Below are 20202 nucleotides of genomic sequence, written 5' to 3' on the forward strand. Positions count from 1 at the left end.
ACCCATCACGTGGAAAAGGAGGAGATGGCGGCTGTTCATCATCTTCATTGAGTCCTTAACTCTTACACACACACACATGCAACGCAGCATTCATAAAATATATACTTTCATTCGTTAACAACTTAACATAAAAGTGCATGATCATATTGCCATTATCAACCAACTATTTAATCATGTTATCAATTACTTGTGGAACATCATAATTTACAATTAAACAGTTTGTGTGCTCAACAACTTATCACATGGGATGCGTTCATTTTTCTTCATCTAGACTCGTAACTTATAAGAATGCATGTGGCCGTACATATAATCACTATCAGTACATATGGAGACGTGCAAATTGTTAAAGTTCAAGATTGACATTTATTAAATTAATTTTAATTTGTAATAATCATTTGCAACAGCAATCCCTAGCTGCTACAATTTGGAGGAGTGGATACGAAACCACCATACACTCCTCCCTATAAATATTTTCCCTAACTGCCATTTTTTTAACCATCCAACTGAACTGCCTTGTTAGCTAGCTCATAATTTCTCTCTTCTATGGCTAAGTTTGTTGTTTCATATGTAGTACTCTCCCTTTTCTGCATTTTTCAGCAATCAAATGCAGCTTCTGCATCCTATAATGTGATCAAGTTTGGTGCAAAACCGGATGGCAAAACTGACTCAACGCAACCCTTTCTTAAGGCATGGTCAGCTGCATGTAGCTCAGCTTCTCCATCCACAATCTCTGTGCCTAAAGGAAGGTATTTGCTCAAGGCAACAGTGTTTAGAGGTCCATGCAAGAATAAAATTACGGTTCAGATAGATGGAACCCTTGTAGCTCCTGCAGATTATCGTGCTCTAGGCAACTCAGGGTACTGGATTTTGTTCATAAAAGTCAATCGAGTTTCTGTCTTTGGTGGCACCCTTGATGCTAAAGGTGCTGGCTTCTGGGCTTGCCGGAAATCTGGACAGAATTGCCCTGTCGGAGCTAGGGTAAGTGTTGTGTGAGTTTACATATATACATACATACATTTGAAGTTTAAAATCAATTTAGTAATTTTATCAAGTTGCATTATATATATTTTCAATTAATGCTAGAGATCCTTAACGTTGAAAATAAAATAAAATTGCAGGGCATGTCCATGTGGTTTCATGTATTAATTAACTGACAACAGGATGAATTTGTTAATGCAGTCTATAACATTCAACTGGGCAAATGACATCCTGATTAGCGGCCTGACATCAATCAACAGTCAATCAATGCACCTTGTTATCAACAGTTGCAACAATGTTTTGGTCCGAAATGTAAGGGTAATTGCTCCAGACCAAAGCCCTAACACCGACGGTATTCACGTGCAAACATCGACCGGAGTTACAATCACCGGCAGCACACTTCAGACAGGAGATGACTGCATATCAATCGGTCCAAGCACCAGGAACATGCTTATGAGCAGCATTAAGTGTGGCCCTGGACATGGTATCAGGTAACCTATGTTTTCATCTTTAGTGTCCTCAAACAGATGAAATGTATTAAAAAATGATATAAACATATTTAGTTTAAGAGACTAAGAGACAAGGATATGGAGATAAATTCAGTATTTCTATGATGGTTTTCGACTAAAATTTATATTCTTTTGTGATAAAAAGATATGATAACATGTCTTGACTGTTTTAATTGCAAATTAAGAGTCCTAGCCAGTACAACACTGAAGTGGTTCTGATTGATTGACTGATTCATTTGTTGTACCTTAAATTTTTACAGCATTGGAAGTCTAGGCAAGGAATTCAACGAAGGTGGTGTAGAAAATATAACCTTAACAAATTCAATCTTCAGTGGATCAGACAATGGTGTACGGATAAAATCATGGGCTAGGCCCAGCAATGGATTTGTGAGGAACGTTGTGTTCCAAAACTTGATTATGAAAAATGTGAAGAACCCAGTTATCATTGACCAAAATTATTGCCCAAATAACCAGGGCTGTCCTGGTCAGGTGATTAATTACAGTATTTCAATTAGCTAACAAATTAGTGTACTTAATTCATATGATGGAATCTAATTAATTTGTTGTGTTTAATTTAATAGAGTTCTGGGGTGAAGATTAGTCAAGTGACATACAGGAACATACAAGGAACATCAGCATCACCAGAGGCAGTGACATTTGATTGCAGCCCCAGTAATCCTTGCAGGGGAATCAAATTACAAGACATAAAACTTACTTACATGAATACAGCAGCAACATCATCATGTAAGAACATAGGTGGAACCAGCAGTGGAGTGCTTATGCCTGAGAGTTGTGTATAGTAATTAGGATTGATTATTATCTTGATTATTTGGATTAGTGGGTGAAGGTGAAACACACCATATGTAAGCAGCTATAATTAAAGCTAACATGATTGAGTGTGGCAGTAAATCCCACTGATACAAATATTGTTGTTCAATTGTAGCCGTTGAATTTTGTATCAAAATATTGCATTCGGAGTGTCCTTGTATTTGTTAGAAATTCAAGGGTAGGAAACTGATTATGATTAAAAAATGTATTAGTACCCCTAGCACACCCTACATAAGATGTACTGCTTTGCGGTTTGATGTGGTTTAAAGGTTTTACAATTGTCTTGTTAGTGGTCTAAGGTTTAAGTTAAGTCTTCATTGGTAAAAAAATTTTGATCTTATCAAGTAAATAAATTCTAAGATCAATTAATAAAATAAAACGAACAACTTTTTTAATATAAAAAATACATCTTACGTATAAGTTTGTAATCCTATTTATCAAAAGAAAAAACCAAAGGCTGGTGCATCTACATCGAGAAGAAGAAGAAAAAAACTACAGCAAACACTGTTCGCTGCCGTAATAACCACCGTGAACCATCGTCAGCTTTCTCTCCACCGCCACCAGCAGCACCGGAGGTCAACCCTCCTGCCCTTCCCTTTCTTCTTCTTCTTCTTCTTCATTCCCTGGCTGCTCCACTATTTTGCATGAACAGTGGAGAGCTTCTCCACTATTCACTGAGCTGGATAGGCCTAGACCCAAAATGCATTGGACCGGGTCCGGCCCAGCCTAAAAAAATTTCAAAAAAGTTCAAAAAATATTTTCAAAAAAATTTGTGATTATCCCATGTACTTTTCTATCAATTTTTTGTAAATTGGTTTGTATTTTTATACTAGTTCCCGTGCCCATTCTCTGAGACAAATTAGGGTTTCTAGTAATAAAAAAACAAGGTGGCGACTTCCATTTTTTTTTTTCACTGATAAAAGAAAAGAATTTTTTATCTTCACATATTTGCTAGATAGGTACAATATATGAAAGTGAACGATCATCATGACGCTGTACACGTGCGGAAATATTAATGTTTATGTTGGAGAATAAATTCCAACAAAGTTTTACCTCAAAAGTATGTGAACTCTACTTTAATTTGATCTCAAATTGATGTGTCTATTAACCATTTTTAAAACAAAATTCCCAAAATGCTTTTCCAACAATATTAATGTTTATGTTGGAGAATAAATTCCCAAAATGTTCTTCCTAGTATACTAACTAATTGCAACCTTATTTATATAGACTTGTAAAAACAAAGGAATTGGAAAGAAAATAAAAGAAAGGAAAGAAAAAGAAAAAAGAAGCCAATAATTGATAGAAATATTATTCTTCATGATTATTATATAAAAAAAATATTATTCTTCTTCTACTTTATACATAACACATACATTATATCCAATCACATTCTTTGAGTTTATTAATGAATATAAATGAATTTGAATATGAAGAAAATAATTTACTTTGGTCTTCACAAACAACTCGGGGGAATCACTAGTCCCTTATTGCTCCCATTTGCGTTCTTACAAAACGATGTGGCAGCGGCTGATTTTTTGTAATACGTTAGCTTTATGTCTTCCAATTTGAGTCCTTTACATGGATTACTTGAGCTGCAAACAAAATTCATTGCTAATTGTGTGGCAGATGTTCCCTTTATGTTCTTATATGTCACTCCACTAATCTTTGTTGGATAAGCTTCAACATTACGGAGAGCCCAAGATATCCTATACAAGAGTAGTTAGGATAAGATAGGCTTGATGTAATCCTAATAGAATTAGGAGTTATCTAGTTCTAATAGAAATAGGAAAGCTGTACTAGAATTGATATAAATATCATTGTTGAGTTGTAACAATGATCACAACGAAAGCTTGCAGTGTTTAGTTTTGAGTTATTTTCTAAACATAATAAGAGAGCTATTCTTATACACAAGCTAAGTGTCTTTGTTTCACAAAAACTAGAATTGGTATCAGAGCTGTAGGCGAATCGATCAAACAACTTGAAAACCAAACTATGGGAGACAACACCACTCCTCCGCAACCAAAGGAAGTCATCCCCTCTTCAATCCAATGCCCCATGTTAAACTCCACAAACTATGCAGTATGGGCCATGAGGATGAGAGTTTTGTTGCGAATTCATAAGGTATGGGAAACAATTGAACCTGGTTCAAAAGAATCCCACAAGAATGATGTCGCAATAGGATTATTGTTTCAATCCATCCCGGAGACTCTTATCTTGCAAGTAGGCGAACAAGACTCTCCAAAAGAGATATGGGAATCAATCAAAACTCGTAACCTTGGTGCTGATCGTGTCAAGGAAGCAAGACTTCAAACTCTAATGTCTGAGTTTGAAAGAATCAAGATGAAGGACACGGATACAATAGATAACTTTGCGGGTAAGTTATCTGAGCTAGCGTCAAAGTCAACTTCACTTGGACAAAAGATTGAGGAACCAAAACTCGTGAAGAAATTTCTCAATAGTTTGCCAAGAAGTAAATACATCCAAATCATAGCCTCTCTCGAGCAAGTTCTGGACTTGAACAAAACAGGATTTGAAGATATTATAGGCAGACTCAAAGCCTATGAAGAACGAATTCTCAATGAGGAGAATCACGGAGAAACACAAGGCAAGCTACTATACGCAAATTCAGAGCAACAAAGTTTTACAGCATCACGAGGGAGAGGACGTGGAAGAGGATACAGAGGGCACAGAGGACGAGGCAGAGGAAGATTCAACCCACAAGAACGGACAACAACTCAAGGTGATCAAAAACCAAACAAGAGAAAAGAAAGATAGATCAAAAGTAATCTGTTATCGCTGTGATAGACCTGGTCACTTTGCCTCCACATGCCCTGAAAGAACACAAAGGATACAAGAAGCAAATAAAGTAGAAACGGAAGAAGCCGATCCAGCCCTTTATATGCACGAAGTTGTGTTCTTAAATGAAGAAAATGTCATACCAAAGAAGTACGAAACAAACGAAGGAGAAGGCGGAGTTTGGTATCTTGATAATGGAGCAAGCAACCACATGACCGGCAACAAGACTTATTTCCTGGAACTCAACGAGAACATAAAAGGGAAGGTGAAATTCGGAGATGGATCTTGCGTTGAAATAGGAGGGAAAGGTTCAATTCTTTTTCAAAGCAAAAACGGAGGAACAAAAACTTGTTGTCGATATCTACTACATTCCTGTACTTAAAAGCAATATCCTAAGCCTAGGACAAGCTACGGAAGCCGGGTGTGATGTAAGGATGAGACAAAACTACTTGACACTCCATGATCCAAGTGGAAGACTCTTGGTAAAGGTCATACGTTCAGCCAATAGACTCTACAAAATAAGTCTAAAAATAGGAAAACCGGTCTGCTTACACACGAGGATAGAAGACGATACTTGGAGGTGGCACGCAAGGTTAGGACATATAAGCTTTAAAACAATCAAAGCTATGTCCCAACAAATGATAGTTCATGGCTTGCCGGAAATCAGAGAAGAAAAAAGATTGTGTGAGTCGTGTTTAGTCGGGAAACAAGCTCGTCAATCTTTTCCAAAGACATCTATGTTTCGAGCCTCTAAACCCCTAGAACTCCTACACGCAGACCTATGTGGTCCCATAACACCACCAACCATTGCTCACAACAAATATATATTTGTTATCATAGATGACTTTTCAAGATACATGTGGTCAATCTTGATAAAAGAAAAAGGTGAAGCGTTTGGTAGATTCAAGGCATTTAAGAGTCTAGTAGAGAAGGATCTTGGGAAAACAATCATAACTCTTAGAACTGATAGAGGAGGTGAGTTCACTTCAAGGGAGTTCCATGAATTTTGCGAGAAAAGCGGGATCAAGAGGCATCTCACGGCACCCTACACACCACAACAAAACGGTTGTAGTAGAAAGAAGGAATAGGACGTTGATGGAGATGACAAGGAGCATTCTCAAGGCAATGAAGGTACCAAACTATCTATGGGGGGAAGCAGTACGCCACTCTACATATGTAATCAACAGGGTACCAACAAGAGCCCTTGAAAACATGACTCCTTACGAATGCTTGCGAGAGAAGAAACCGAACCTAGGACATTTAAAGGTTTTCGGTTGTGTAGCATACTCAAAAATTGAAGCTACAAACCTCAAGAAACTGGACGATAGATCAAAGACACTAGTGCACCTTGGGATTGAGCCGGGATCCAAGGCCTATAGACTTTATAACCCAACGACACGAAAAATTGTTGTAAGTCGTGATGTGGTATTTGATGAGAAGACAAGATGGAGCTGGAATGAATCAAGAGACGAACCAAGGAGGGATCCGGGAATGTTTTACATGAGATGGGGTGAAGTTGTGGATGCAGGAGAAGGACCCACGGTAATAGCCAATGATCAACACCAAGATCATGACAAAACCGAAAGCAATGAGTTAAATGATCTTGAGCATCATGATCTTGAGCATCATAATCATGAACATGAAGACGACAACAACACAGACGAAGACTCTCATAGCAATCACGATAATGAGAGTAATGTGCACCACCAACAAACAGAGCAACCGCTAAGAAAATCGACTCGTCAAGTAAGTCAACCACGTTACCTTGATGATTATGTTCTTCAAGCCTCTGTAGAATGTGAGAGACTTCTACTTTCGATGAATGATGAGCCAAGTCATTATAAAGAAGCAAAGGGTTCAGCAAAATGGAGACAAGCATGCAAAGAAGAGATCGATTCTATCAACAAAAACAAGACATGGTCTCTAATTGATAAACCGAGTGAGACAAAAGTTATTGGTCTCAAGTGGATCTTCAAAAAAAAAAAAATGCGGATGGGACTATCAACAAATACAAGGCGAGGCTCGTGGCTAAGGGATATGTCCAAGAATCCGGCATAGATTTCAATGAAGTTTTTTGCACCAGTTGCTCGTATTGAAACTATTCGATTGTTGATTGCATTGGCGGCATCGCATGGATGGGAAATTCATCACTTAGATGTGAAAACAGCATTCTTACATGGAGAATTAAAAGAAGATGTTTATGTTGAGCAACCCGAAGGCTTTGAAGTAAAAGGTAAAGAACACAAGGTGTACAAACTATCGAAAGCATTGTACGGTTTGAGACAAGCTCCTCGAGCTTGGAACACAAAATTAGATCAAATCTTGAAGGAGATGGGATTCAAGAGGTGCTCAAAAGAAACTTCCGTGTATCGCAAGGAAGAGGAAAGAACTCTTCTCATTGTTGCTATTTACGTAGATGACTTGTTTTGTGACTGGCAACACTCTCAAAGTCATAAGTGAATTCAAGGCTGGGATGTCAACAAAGTTTGAGATGTCAGATCTTGGAAGGCTCACCTATTATCTCGGTATTGAAGTACAACAAGTTGAAGATGGAATCGAAATTAAACAAGAAGGTTATGCGCGAAGGATCTTGAGAGAAGCTGGTTTAGAAACTTGCAATCCAACTCAAGTACCTATGGAATTTGGACTGAAAGTGTCAAAGGCACAAGAAGAAGCAGAGATAGATCCTACATGTTATAGAAGGAACGTAGGGTGCTTACGGTATTTATTACACACACGACCCGATTTGGCATTTTCTGTTGGAGTTGCTAGCAGGTATATGCAAAGCCCTCGCAAGTCACATGGTGAAATAATGAAGCACATACTACGGTATCTGAAGGGAACGGTGGCATTTGGCTTGAAGTTTAATCGTGGGAGATCAAAGAAAATCATTGGGTTCAGCGATAGCAGTCACAATATTGATCAAGATGATGGAAGAAGCACTACGGGTCATATATTCTTCTTTGGATCCTCACCAATTACTTGGTGCTCACAAAAACAGAATACGGTTGCTCTTTCATCATGTGAGGCTGAGTTCATGGCAGCAACGGAAGCAGCCAGACAAGCCATTTGGCTTCAAGACCTGTTAAGTGAGATCACCGGATGGAAGACCGAGCATATCATCATCAAGATTGATAACAAATCAGCAATAGCACTCACCAAGAACCCCGTATTTCATGGTAAAAGCAAACACATTCATAAACGCTACCATTTTATACGAGAGTGCATTGAGATGGAACTTGTTGATGTGGAACACGTACCGGGAGTTGAACAAAAGGCGGACATCTTAACTAAAGCATTGGCGAAGATCAAATTTGCAGAAATGAGAAGCTTGATAGGAGTTCAAGACATGACCGAAGCTAAATTGAAGCTTAAGAGGGAGAATGTTGGATAAGCTTCAACATTACGGAGAGCCCAAGATATCCTATACAAGAGTAGTTAGGATAAGATAGGCTTGATGTAATCCTAATAGAATTAGGAGTTATCTAGTTCTAATAGAAATAGGAAAGCTGTACTAGAATTGATATAAATATCATTGTTGAGTTGTAACAATGATCACAACGAAAGCTTGCAGTGTTTAGTTTTGAGTTATTTTCTAAACATAATAAGAGAGCTATTCTTATACACAAGCTAAGTGTCTTTGTTTCACAAAAACTAGAATCTTCACTCCAGAGCTATGCTTAGGACAACCTTTGGCACTAGGGCAGTAGTTTTGATCAATGATGATTGGGTTATAGACATATTTCATGATAATGTTTTCAAAAACAACGTTTCGAGCATACCCTGTGCTTGGTCTTCCCCATGATTTTATCCTAACTCCGTTTTGAGTTCCCATGAAAACAACACTCGTTACCTTCACATCCTCCACACCACCTTCATTTTGATGTAGGGCTAGACTACCAATGCTGCAAGAGCATAAAGAATGTTTTATAAAGACGTTAGAATGAAAATTGTTTTTTTCTTTTGGAAGAAGCTTTGTCTCATTATGAATTAATCAATCAGGAAAAATAGAAAAAAATTGAAGTGAAAATCAATAGACCTTATTCCATGTCCAGGACCACAAGCAATGCGATGGATCCTCAAATTCTTGGAGCCAGGACCTATGGATATGCAATCATCTCCTGTCTGTATCATACTGTTGGTGATGGAAATTCCAGTTGAAGATTGCATGTGTATGCCGTCGGTGTTGGGACTCCAACTAGGGGCACTAATCTTCATGTTTTGAAGTGTAATGTTATGGCAATGGTCTATAGAAATGTGAAACATTTGACTGTTGATTGATGTTAATCCGCTAACCATGATGTTGCTAGAGGCCACAAATGATAGGGACTGCAACATTGATTAATCAAGAAATTAAAGACCTTTTGTTATCCATACCTCAATGATATGCAATTAGAATACTAATAAGTAGCATACCCTAGATCCTGGTGGACAATTGTTTCCAGCATTCCGGCAAGCCCAAAAGCTACCTCCTTTTGCATCAATAGTGCCACCATAAACAGTAACCCCGGTGACCTTGTAGAACAAAATCCAAAATCCAGAATTGCCGAAAACCCAGTAATTTGATGGTGCCACAATTGTTCCATCAATGGAGAACAATATTTTATTCTTGCATGGACCACCAAACACTACAGGTTTGATCAAGAAACTCCCCTGAGGAACATATACCATGGCTGGCCATGTTGAGCTACATGCTAACGTCCATGCCTTCGTAAATGCTTCGGTAGAATCGACCTTGCCGTCTGGCTTCGCTCCAAGTTTGACGACATTGTAGACCACATTTGATGCTTGGTAGGAGGCTGCAAATAAGAGGAAAAGAACACAATATAGTAGTATTATCTTCACCATCGTTACGGTTTCAATTTCAAGAAATGATGAAAAGGAGATATTGGAATTAGATGAACACAATATATATTTAAAGCCATTTATATATATATGGTTTCGGACTAGCTAGCTAGCATACGAATTAAATATTGTTGTCGTACAAAACAAGTGAAATTGCATGTTCCACTCATGTTGTCATGTAATTAACGTAATTTGTGTTATGTACGGTGTCAATGAGTTGTTTGTATAATTTCTTAAGCTAATATCTGTAAATGCTTAAGAATAAATTCAATGCGATTAGGCCTCTGGTATGTCGTATATTAACTAGATGATTGAGTAGAACACCTCATGCCCATGTTTTGATATGCATCAAAATATGATCATACCGTCTAGTTTTTCATTTTCTTGCATGTATAAACTATATAAGAAGATGGGTAATTTGCTTTGCAATTGGAGTTTCTGGTTGATTGGCCAGGTGTTTAAATATTTGCTTGGGTGGCTTACAAAAAAGGCATGCATGTTCTTCTTGAGTATGGAGCACTCGTTCATGTTAATTCAGCCATGTGAGACGTACGTGTAGGAATAGTAGAGAAGAATTAATTATGTGGGAAATTGGATAATGTTTTGGGTTATAAGATATAATTGCTCAAAATTGCTGTACTATGGAGCTAATCTTAGAAATCAAGAGAGCATTAAATTTTAAGAATGTCACTTAAGTAATTAATTCGGTGCAATAAAGCTAGTCAGCTGGTCCATTTCTACAAGTGAGTTTTACATCTTCCAATGGAATCACTGTTAGTCTCAGATCATTAAGAATTCATGTTACCTGACCAGGACAATCTTTATTTTCATGGCAGTAATTTTGATCAATGAAAATTGGATTTTGGACATTGTTCATAGCAACAAGTTGGGAAAGAATGTCTCTGGCAAAACCATTACTAGGTCTCCCCCAAGACTTTGTTCTTGAACCATTTTGGCTACCTGCGAGTGTAGCGTTTTTAACCATATCATTTTGCACACCAGGCTCTTCAAGATCCTTGCCTAGACTCCCATTGCTCCGTTTAATGACAAAAAATCTTGCTATAGTTACCACAGTAATTTTCAAAGAAATGTTTATGAGTTAATTATGAGTTTGTAGTCTAGCTATAACCCATGCCCCTCCTCTTCCTTACAGATATCAGCTTCGAGTCTCTCCTTTTAATCCAAAGAATAAAAATAAGAAATGTACATAAAATTGTGGGTTTTCTGCTACCAAAATAGGTTTTCTAGATGTCCAAGGGTTTCATGAGATGAGAATGGTCTCATGAAGGTTTTCTAAAGTCTCGATGTTGCATGAAAAACCATATTTGAATCAAGAAAGACTATTTTTTTTAGGCATTTGGAGTTGATTGAATGATTTGTGGATGTTATAAGAGTGTTGATGAGGTGTTTTTAGGTTGAAATAGCTTGAAAATTGGGTTTTTTTGTTTTTGCTAAAAGACTAGTTGCACAATTTCGGCTTCAAGATGGTATGTCGTCTATCTTGGCGGGCGATGTGCCACTGATTTATTTTTTTTTCCTCAAAAAATAGGGACTTTTTAAAAAATTAATAAAAACATAAAAATAAATCCAAGCTCGCGGGCTTAATCTTGGGGGCTCGCCAACACTTACAGGCTCTTCATTGCAGTGGCCCAAGTGCGAAGGACTATAGACTCGTGAGTCTACGCTCTTTTTGGCCCTCTTTTTTTATTAGGCTAAATATAAATTGAATCCGGTTAAGTTCATGATTTGAGTTACGAGTTTGGTGAGTTAAGTTGCAACAACTTGACAATTTTAAAATAAATTTTAAATTTATGCTTCAATTGATATTCCTCATTTGTAATTTTGTTTTAGCTTATTTAATCTTCTTTTTTTTTTTTTTATAGAGATTGTTTTTTTTAATCTTGTTGTCCATATTTGATTTTTGAAAGGATTATTCTAATTTATTTATATATTTTTTTTATCTTTTGTATACAAGAACTTTATTTTTAAAATAAATTCAGATAATATTTATGATATGTGTATATTCCTTGCATAAATATTTTTTGCACTTTTATTTTATTTAATCAATTTAATATGCTTGTCTATTTTTAATATCATTTGAATGAATAAAATATTAATTTTTAATAAACAAATTCAACAAACACAGCTAGACAAATATTCCGTCTTGCAAAAATAATATTTTGATCTATACTTGTTTTTTTAATTTTTTCTAGTTTTATTTTTAGTTATTGTTAATATTTTTATGACTAAAAAAAGATTCATAATATCCATTTTCTATTACATATATTTTTTTTAGAGTATCTCTTTTTAAAAATATATTATATTCTCTCTTATCCTCTCTCTAAAAAAATATTCAGATTTTATAAATTTATCAAAAAGAACTTACATTTAACAACTATAAGCATTACTTCTAAACTTATTAATTTTTTTAAACATCATCAGATATCAACTTAAAAAATTATCCAATAGATGAGACTATATTATATAGAAAACTAACTAGCCACGTACCCCTAGGGGAAAAAGTAGCCAGCTAGATCATTTGTGTAGCTGCTATCTAGAAGAAGTATATCGATGTGAAAAGTCAAGTATGGTCATAAGTGCAGCTGCCTTGTTTAAGGGCTTCCCTGTTTTAGGCAGCCTGTATTTTTGGAGTATCAAACTAATTAACTTACCACATGATCTTGGTCATGTTAACTGTACGGAACATCTATATATATATATATATATATAACACTGGAAATTCAACTCTCCTGATCTTGAAAATAAATGCAAAGACAACATCAACAAATAGACTACAACTCTCGGGATAAGACGAAGACATTGAATTATTATTACATCGTACAGTGCATCACATGGGGCTTTCTTCTTCAACAATCTAATTTAAAATGCCATGCATGCATGTGACCTCTTTCCATCGTTTCAATGGTGACTATGAAGCTCCATTTACACACGCACATATATAAATGAGGTATATATATGCAGTTATGAGCTTTCTTTAGCATGTACATTGAACAACATGAGCCACTTAATTATTCAACAACCAATCTTGTAAGTTTGGAGGCCATTTTCTGTGCACTTATGACATCATGCTACTTATATCCAATGTTATTAAATCTAGCTTTCCCAAAACACAAATAACAAAGCGAGTTAACCTAGATTAATTCAAAATGATATTTTTTTATTTTATTTAAAAAATAAATAAAATAATATGGTTTTAATTCTTTTAAAAAAATCAACATGGATTTTGACAGTATAATGAGTTGCCTCACTTGGTTGACTAGATCAATTCTCATATAATTTAATTTGAAATTTAACTTATATTAAGTCTCAAATCAAGGTTGTCAATTCCGTTCTGTTCCGCCCGGAATGACCGAAACATTCCATACCAATTCAAAAAACGGAAACAAAAATGGAACAAATTTCATCTTATTTTAAATCTCGGTCCGTTTCGGATTTTTCGGCTAAATTCCACCCGAAACGTTCCAATTTTCATTCCACATGTTCCGTTCCACTCTTAAAAAGCAATTGAATCAAATTGAACTTTACTCAATTTCATTAATTAAACCACCCGATTATAAAAAGCTCTTTTTCATTACTATTTTCAATAGCAATGATATTTATAATAATGTTGAAATTTATTATTACTATTTTCATTAACAATAATATTAATTTTTTAAAAATTATATTTATCACTAATGTATATGGTTTATATTCATATTGTTTTTTTTTTCATGTTTATACTTTGTAGGAATTTGAGCAAAACAAGGAATGCTTCAGATTCCATTAGCCATTTGATAACATTGACCTAACTTTATATTTAAAATATTTTTGTTTAAACATTTTTCTTTCATAATATTTTGATATTTTGTTTAATTTGAATTACTTTAAGTTAAAGATCTATATAATCTTGACTATTTAGAAATATTTTAAATTTTAAAATTATATTTGTTTGGCATTGTGTTTGTATTGCATAATTTATAATTAATTTATCTTGAATTTGAATTATGTTTGTTGAATATATATATATGAACAATATAACTCCGAAACGGCACGCCGAAACACTTCGAAACTGAAACATTCCATTCCAATTAAAAAAATTAAACACTTACCGAAACGGAATTAATAACCTTGTCTCAAATCAATGGATCATCGAGTTAATTTGTCAAGTTAGATCGAGTTTATTAATATTGTTTGAAACAACACTTCTTTTACGAATTAAACTAAGGCTCTTAACCTAGAACCTTAATCATGGATTATCAATTTGGCTTCAATGGTGAAGGAGCATATTTAGTGGTGACCCTAGAGCATTTTTTTTCAGGAAAAAATGAACTCTTATTTGACTTGTCCAAGCCAATTAATTAATGTTTCCACTCCTCTAAGAAGTTGATGCAATATTTCAAAGGTTGATAAGCTACTAGCTTAGATTCCATGTGGTGATGCAATATTTCAACCGTCCTTCATTTGATTTCGCTTCGGTCTTTTACGCTTTGAAAATAAATGGAAGGTGAAGAAGTCTTCAAATATGTGAGAAAAATTAAACCTACCCCCTGCGACTGCGAGCCCTAGCAGGTTGAAACGCTACTAATATTTAAATTAATTAATAAGAGGGAGTCTTCCAAAATCAGATGAAGTTTTTTTCCGCAAAGACTAACCCATTTAATGGGCAGGCTTGTGGAATGAATTTCCCAAAATTTTCATGTTCATACACATAAAAGAGAGAATAAGCTATAAATTAAAATAATAATAATGGAATTTTAAGACTAACCCATTTAATGGGCAGGCTTGTGGAACTGACATATATATCTCTCAATTTTTCACATAATTCTCCACTAGAACCACAAACAAAAACGATTCCTAATTGAGTCCCCCATCTATCAAACACTACCATTAAGTTTATGACAGAAAAAAAGGTCGTTTGAGGAGAAATAGGCTCCTCTTTTTTTTATGATTGTAAAGGCAAAAACTTTAAGGTAAGGGTTGATTAATTATGTATTTTTCAATAGATGATAGATACAATTATTATTTTCCCTAGAATTCAATTGAGAATTGAATTAATCTTGAAATTTAAAAGCATAATTAAATGGATTCATCAATTAATTACCAGGTTTGTTCTCGTCCTTGGGACAACCTTCCAACATCAGGATGAATTGCACTGGCAATGAAGCCCTTGAGAGTTTTGGGACCATAAGTCAAGTCAAGATGATAATTTGAAATCCATCAGTTGTCAATATATTTATCGTGTCTCTTTTAACAGACTTCAATATACCAAGTTTGGCCTGTCTCCACTAACTCAAGGGGAGCTACTTTCAGTTTGATTTAGTCCAATTTATTTCAATTTTATGTTTGATCTTCGCGGGCCGACGTTTAATCATGCACCCAGTTGAAAAGAAAATGAGTTCTTATACAAGATAATCACGTTACCCCTCCAAGTTATGATCACGTTTAATTTTGTTTTTTTTTTTTTCCAGAAAATTGCTTGAAACAAGGAATCCCTAAAACAAGGCAATTGCAATTAAGCTATTATAGCTAGCTTTCACAAATCAAACATGGCAACACAAGTGTTTAGTGTGTGTGCCGAAGACAGGGGTTCAAGACATGGAAGTTTTTGTTCTCAAAACACACCAAAAGTTGTCACACCGAAGGGCCATTCTGTGTCTGTCTATTTGTCAAACTCAGCCATCAAATTTGGGTTTTTAATTTGAGAATAACGACAATATTACTATTCAAAATCGAAAAATATTATCGAAGAAGGTGTTTGTTGAGATGTGAAAGGATTAAGGTACTGTACTTGTTTAAATAATATTTAATACATTCTGATCACTCAAAGTCAATAGTTAGCAAAACTAAGAAATTAATCATGTATGTATATAATAATATAGCAGCTCGCCATGACCATATCAAGATTATTCATTGACCTCATTTAATTCAATTTAGCATAATGTCTTTTTCAGCATTAATAAGTTAATAAAATGCATGAACTTGTTAATCTTTAGGGCTGCTTTGATATTTGTCATGACCCAATTTTGGATTCCCTAAAATTCTTTTATGTAAAAAATATTTTTTCTTTTTGAAAAAAATCAAAATTAAAAAATATTTTAGGGTCACAGATGGACAAGTCATTTTAAAGGTGGCAAAAATGGCTTGAAAAGGGACTTAATCGCACAAATTAAAAATTAGAGGACCAGATGGCAAAGTTTGGGAACTCAATATGCATCAATGGAGAGCCTAATTGAACAAAACAATGACAATTTAGGACCAAATTGAAGAAATATATTGAGTATTGGGGTAGACTTGTAAAATAATTAAGTTCAGGGACTTAATTGAACATTTGATAGACCAAAGTAAAATTAAGTTTGAAAGTTAATTTAGATAAAATTTGAAGGATTAATTAAGTTTAATGATTTAATTAAATATTTAATGAGTATAATTGACTTAATTGAAGGAAAACTAAGTTTGGAAGCCTAAGTCGGGTCACATTGCAAGAACTAGAAGTTTTGAGGATCAATTTTGAATTTTAATAAGTTAATTGGTCAATTAGGGGGCTTAATTACAAATAAAATAAAGTTTGAAGGTCAATTAAGGGTTTGATTAAAGAAATTCAAAATCAAAAACTAAGTTACAAAATATGTGTATGTTTAGGGACTGCAATTCACTAAATCATGAGTCAAATTAAGACAAATTAAAAGTTTAATAGTCAACTAAGGATCACATTGTACAATTTAAAAACTAAAGATCAATTTATAGAGGCGTGTAAATTAGAGGATTCTAATCAACATTGTCAAGAGTGCGATTTCATGAATTGAAAAGGTTATTTTATTAATTGCGGGCACATGCACCAAAATTCAAAGTTCAAGTGCTAGAATGAAAATTCACAAATACTTAATTGAAATCCTAATTTTTAAGGATTTAAAATAAGAGACAAGTCATTTGAGCTTTAATGAAGGGAAGAGATGATGCATCATTCAACCATTGTTCTTCTTTTTTCTCAGGCAAGAAGGTTGATTGAGGAGCCGTCTTTAAACAAATAAATGTAGTGTCTCTCATTACCTTAGAAGTTCTAATTGGCACCAAACATTTGAGATACACTTTCTATGTAAGAATCATCCATCCTATATATATATATATATATAAACATCTTGTCTTAAAGGATAATTTTTAAATTTGTGTTTTTCCATTAAGAGTGTGTTTAGAAAACATACCCTAACATATTTTTTCACATTCTTAACTGAAAAAACACAATTTTTAGATTTTTGGAGAATCATTTTACAATTAATTTTAGGCTTTTTATACCACTTTTATCCTTCTATATTTAATACTGAAATTGTTAACATATAATCAAAATACTTTTCTAGTATTAAATAAACCAATTTTAAAAATATAGAGAACAACAATAAAAATCCTCCTTTAAAAAAAATTATGTTTTAAATTGCATATGGCTAAATTCTAAAATGATTTTCATGCATATTTTTTATTTAAATAAAAAAATATTTTTTGAATTTTTTTTAGAAAAATCAATTAATTGATTTTTACAACTAGTTTTTAATTTTCCATTAAAAATTCGCCCAAATTTCAAAAATACTAAAAAAAATCAAATTATTTATTTTTAATATCAGGATTTACAAACTTATATAATTAAGATATATTTTCAATGTTAAAAAAAAAAGCTCACAATCAATAAAATAACCTCTCTCTCTCTCTCTCTCTCTCTCTCTCTCTCTTATTTACTTTTAATAGTTAAAAATTAAAAACTTACATATTCCTAGTATCAAGGAAAATAAAATAAAAAATATAATAAAATATAATAAAAATGTTAGGTTGAATCCATAAAATCATAATTTACCTTACTAAGATATATTTGTTTTAACAAATAAACAGATTAATAGTTAGAAAAAAAAAAATAACAACAAAGCCTTAGTGTTAATCAGATAAATAAACAATACAATTTATTTTAGGTAGGGTGTATTATAGATGATATTGTTATTATTATTTACAATTTACCCTTCTACTCAGACTTTTTGTAGAATAACTAGGATTACTAATTATTAAAACACTAAGTTACGCCTCCAAATCTGATTATATACAAGAAATATAATTTTTTGTTCTTTCTACACTCAAATAGAAACGATGACTACGAAGTCATACACGGACGACAATATACCAGACACCATTTCCTTACACAATACTTTGATTCAGACTTGTTGATTTTCAGCATAACTAGATCTAGTTACCTTAATTAGTGGTAATTTTATTATTAGTAATGGAGTGATAAGATACCATAGCTAAGAAAGGCCTTAATAAGATCGTCCATAATTTTTGACTCACATATCGTACATGATGTCATTCGTTGGATACGGTGGGAAATGAACTTGAAATCCCTGGTAATGTGGAGCTTTGTGCCTGTCTACGTGCTAGTGATTTCAGCTCACATGGCTTCCTCTGATTTGAATTCAGTCCCAGCAATCATGCCATAAACTCATGGAGTCCATTTATCAAGCAATCGAACCCATGAAAAAAATAAAATAAAAAAATAAAAACGGGGGGGGGGGGATGAGGGATAAATGGTTAGTGAAGGCCACGCACGCATTATTTTATTTTATTTTATTTTATCGTATTTTACAATTGAATGAATGATATGCAACTTGTGAAGCAGATTTACACACCGTTTAACATGGCGTTTCAAACGGTGTTTCATCAAATTTCAATTTTTTTTTGTTTATTAAAATTAAGTGTGGTTTGTACTTTTTAAATCGTTTTGATGTGCTGATGTCAAAAATGATTTTTAAAAAATGAAAAAACATCATTGGCATGTATTTCGGCACAAAAAACTATTTGAAAAGCAACCGCTACCACACTGCCAAACACACTTTTAGAATATGTCATTAAGGATGAACACTCCATTTCTTTAACTTTCTAAACTTACATTATGGAGCTAACATCGAAGGGATTTTATTAAGAAGAGTCAAGAGACTAAACTATAAGTTTCAAAACAAGAAGGACTAGGATGCAATATATTTCAAAACACAAGGACCAAAGAATAGGGTGGTCAACAAGTTAATGGTAATTCAAATATGAACTGAGGAAATAAAGATGGCAGCGTAGAATTGTGGAGTTAGGCGGCGTGTAGAAGAAAAGTGACAGAAAACAAGAAATACGTGCATTCAACAAGCAATATTTACGGCTAAATAGTCAAAAAAATTGAAATACGAAAAAAGTTAATTTAAGGAAGAAACCATGATTTAAGGTAATGATGGATGAAAACGCGAAAAGAAGAAGCATCAGCTTTTCCCCCCGTTCTTTGCTCCACCTGTCACGTTTTACATCCTTCAATATTATATAATATTTGACCAAAATATTAGTGGTGCTTAATCTGAAATTACATCATTAATTACCTTTTCAAGTTAGGCTCGACAAAGATTTAACAAGAGTTATTTCACCAAGTACAACTCAGCAGGTCAATTCAATGACCTGCCAACCTGATCAAGATTGAATTTTTTTTTTTAAAATCAAATAAAAAATAATGTAAGTTAATTTATAATTCAGGTAATCCAGTTAAAATCTTGTTTAATTATTATTATTAAAAAAATAGATTAAAATTCACTTCTAAAACATAAACTCCCATGTTTATGCTACATTTGTAGTGATGCATGGTACAATAATATGTACTATGTGAATGACTCAATTAAGACAAAGAGCAAGAAAGTACATGCCTGGACTTGTTACTTTTTTTTTGTATTTGAGTTCGGTCATGGTATCGTGAGAAAACAAACTTGTTTTTTTTCTTCGCACCCAGATTTAATTTTTTTTGTGCATGTTGGTCATTTCCGTGATATCTTATTTATTTATTGGACTTGTAGAATATTCAATGAATCCAAAAAATTAATTATGATGTATGTAAATTGATCCAAACACCCTGAATTATATATATATATAAAAAATACATGCCTGGCTTGTGATTCTACCAAAGAGACAATGATCATCCTTTCACTCAGATAATGACAATATTTTATACAAAAATCAAAGTTAATTATATTGTTTTATAAATCAAGTAATAACATATTGTGGAAAATATGTAGTAGGGTGCATAAGAGATGTTTATATATATAGACACACCTGCGCGCACATTTTTTAATTTCAAAATTCTTAATTAATATGCAATATAATTTATTAAATTTATCTAGAAAATATATCTTTAAAATTATTTAAAAAACATAATTTTAATTAACGTATAAAGTAAAATCATAACATC

General features: G+C 33.7%; 2 protein-coding genes across 2 annotated transcripts; one reads left to right on the forward strand and one right to left on the reverse strand.

Annotated features, from left to right (window-relative positions):
- Positions 1 to 517: 517 nt before the first annotated feature.
- Positions 518 to 2593, forward strand: LOC118056083 (polygalacturonase). Its single transcript, XM_035068187.1, has 4 exons — positions 518 to 978; positions 1180 to 1469; positions 1748 to 1976; positions 2069 to 2593. The coding sequence occupies exons 1-4, from the start codon at positions 544 to 546 to the stop codon at positions 2285 to 2287; spliced, it is 1173 nt and encodes a 390-aa protein (XP_034924078.1). The 5' UTR covers positions 518 to 543; the 3' UTR covers positions 2288 to 2593.
- Positions 2594 to 3768: 1175 nt separating this feature from the next.
- Positions 3769 to 9959, reverse strand: LOC118056081 (polygalacturonase-like). Its single transcript, XM_035068184.1, has 4 exons — positions 9528 to 9959; positions 9151 to 9440; positions 8767 to 9016; positions 3769 to 3978 (listed from the first exon to the last, which is right to left on the reverse strand). The coding sequence occupies exons 1-4, from the start codon at positions 9957 to 9959 to the stop codon at positions 3769 to 3771; spliced, it is 1182 nt and encodes a 393-aa protein (XP_034924075.1).
- Positions 9960 to 20202: the final 10243 nt, after the last annotated feature.

This window comes from Populus alba, chromosome 17, assembly GCF_005239225.2.
Source record: "Populus alba chromosome 17, ASM523922v2, whole genome shotgun sequence".
NCBI lineage: Eukaryota > Viridiplantae > Streptophyta > Magnoliopsida > Malpighiales > Salicaceae > Populus > Populus alba.

Excerpts from the sequence above, each read along its gene's own strand:
- LOC118056083 (XM_035068187.1), top strand. The coding sequence starts at position 544 with ATGGCTAAGTTTGTTGTTTCATATGTAGTACTCTCCCTTTTCTGCATT. Across the intron at positions 979-1,179 it reads ATTGCCCTGTCGGAGCTAGG|TCTATAACATTCAACTGGGC; the intron begins GTAAGTGTTGTG and ends TTGTTAATGCAG. Across the intron at positions 1,470-1,747 it reads GGCCCTGGACATGGTATCAG|CATTGGAAGTCTAGGCAAGG; the intron begins GTAACCTATGTT and ends AAATTTTTACAG.
- LOC118056081 (XM_035068184.1), bottom strand. The coding sequence starts at position 9,959 with ATGGTGAAGATAATACTACTATATTGTGTTCTTTTCCTCTTATTTGCA. Across the intron at positions 9,441-9,527 it reads ATTGTCCACCAGGATCTAGG|TCCCTATCATTTGTGGCCTC; the intron begins GTATGCTACTTA and ends TCAATGTTGCAG. Across the intron at positions 9,017-9,150 it reads GGTCCTGGACATGGAATAAG|CATTGGTAGTCTAGCCCTAC; the intron begins GTCTATTGATTT and ends ATGCTCTTGCAG.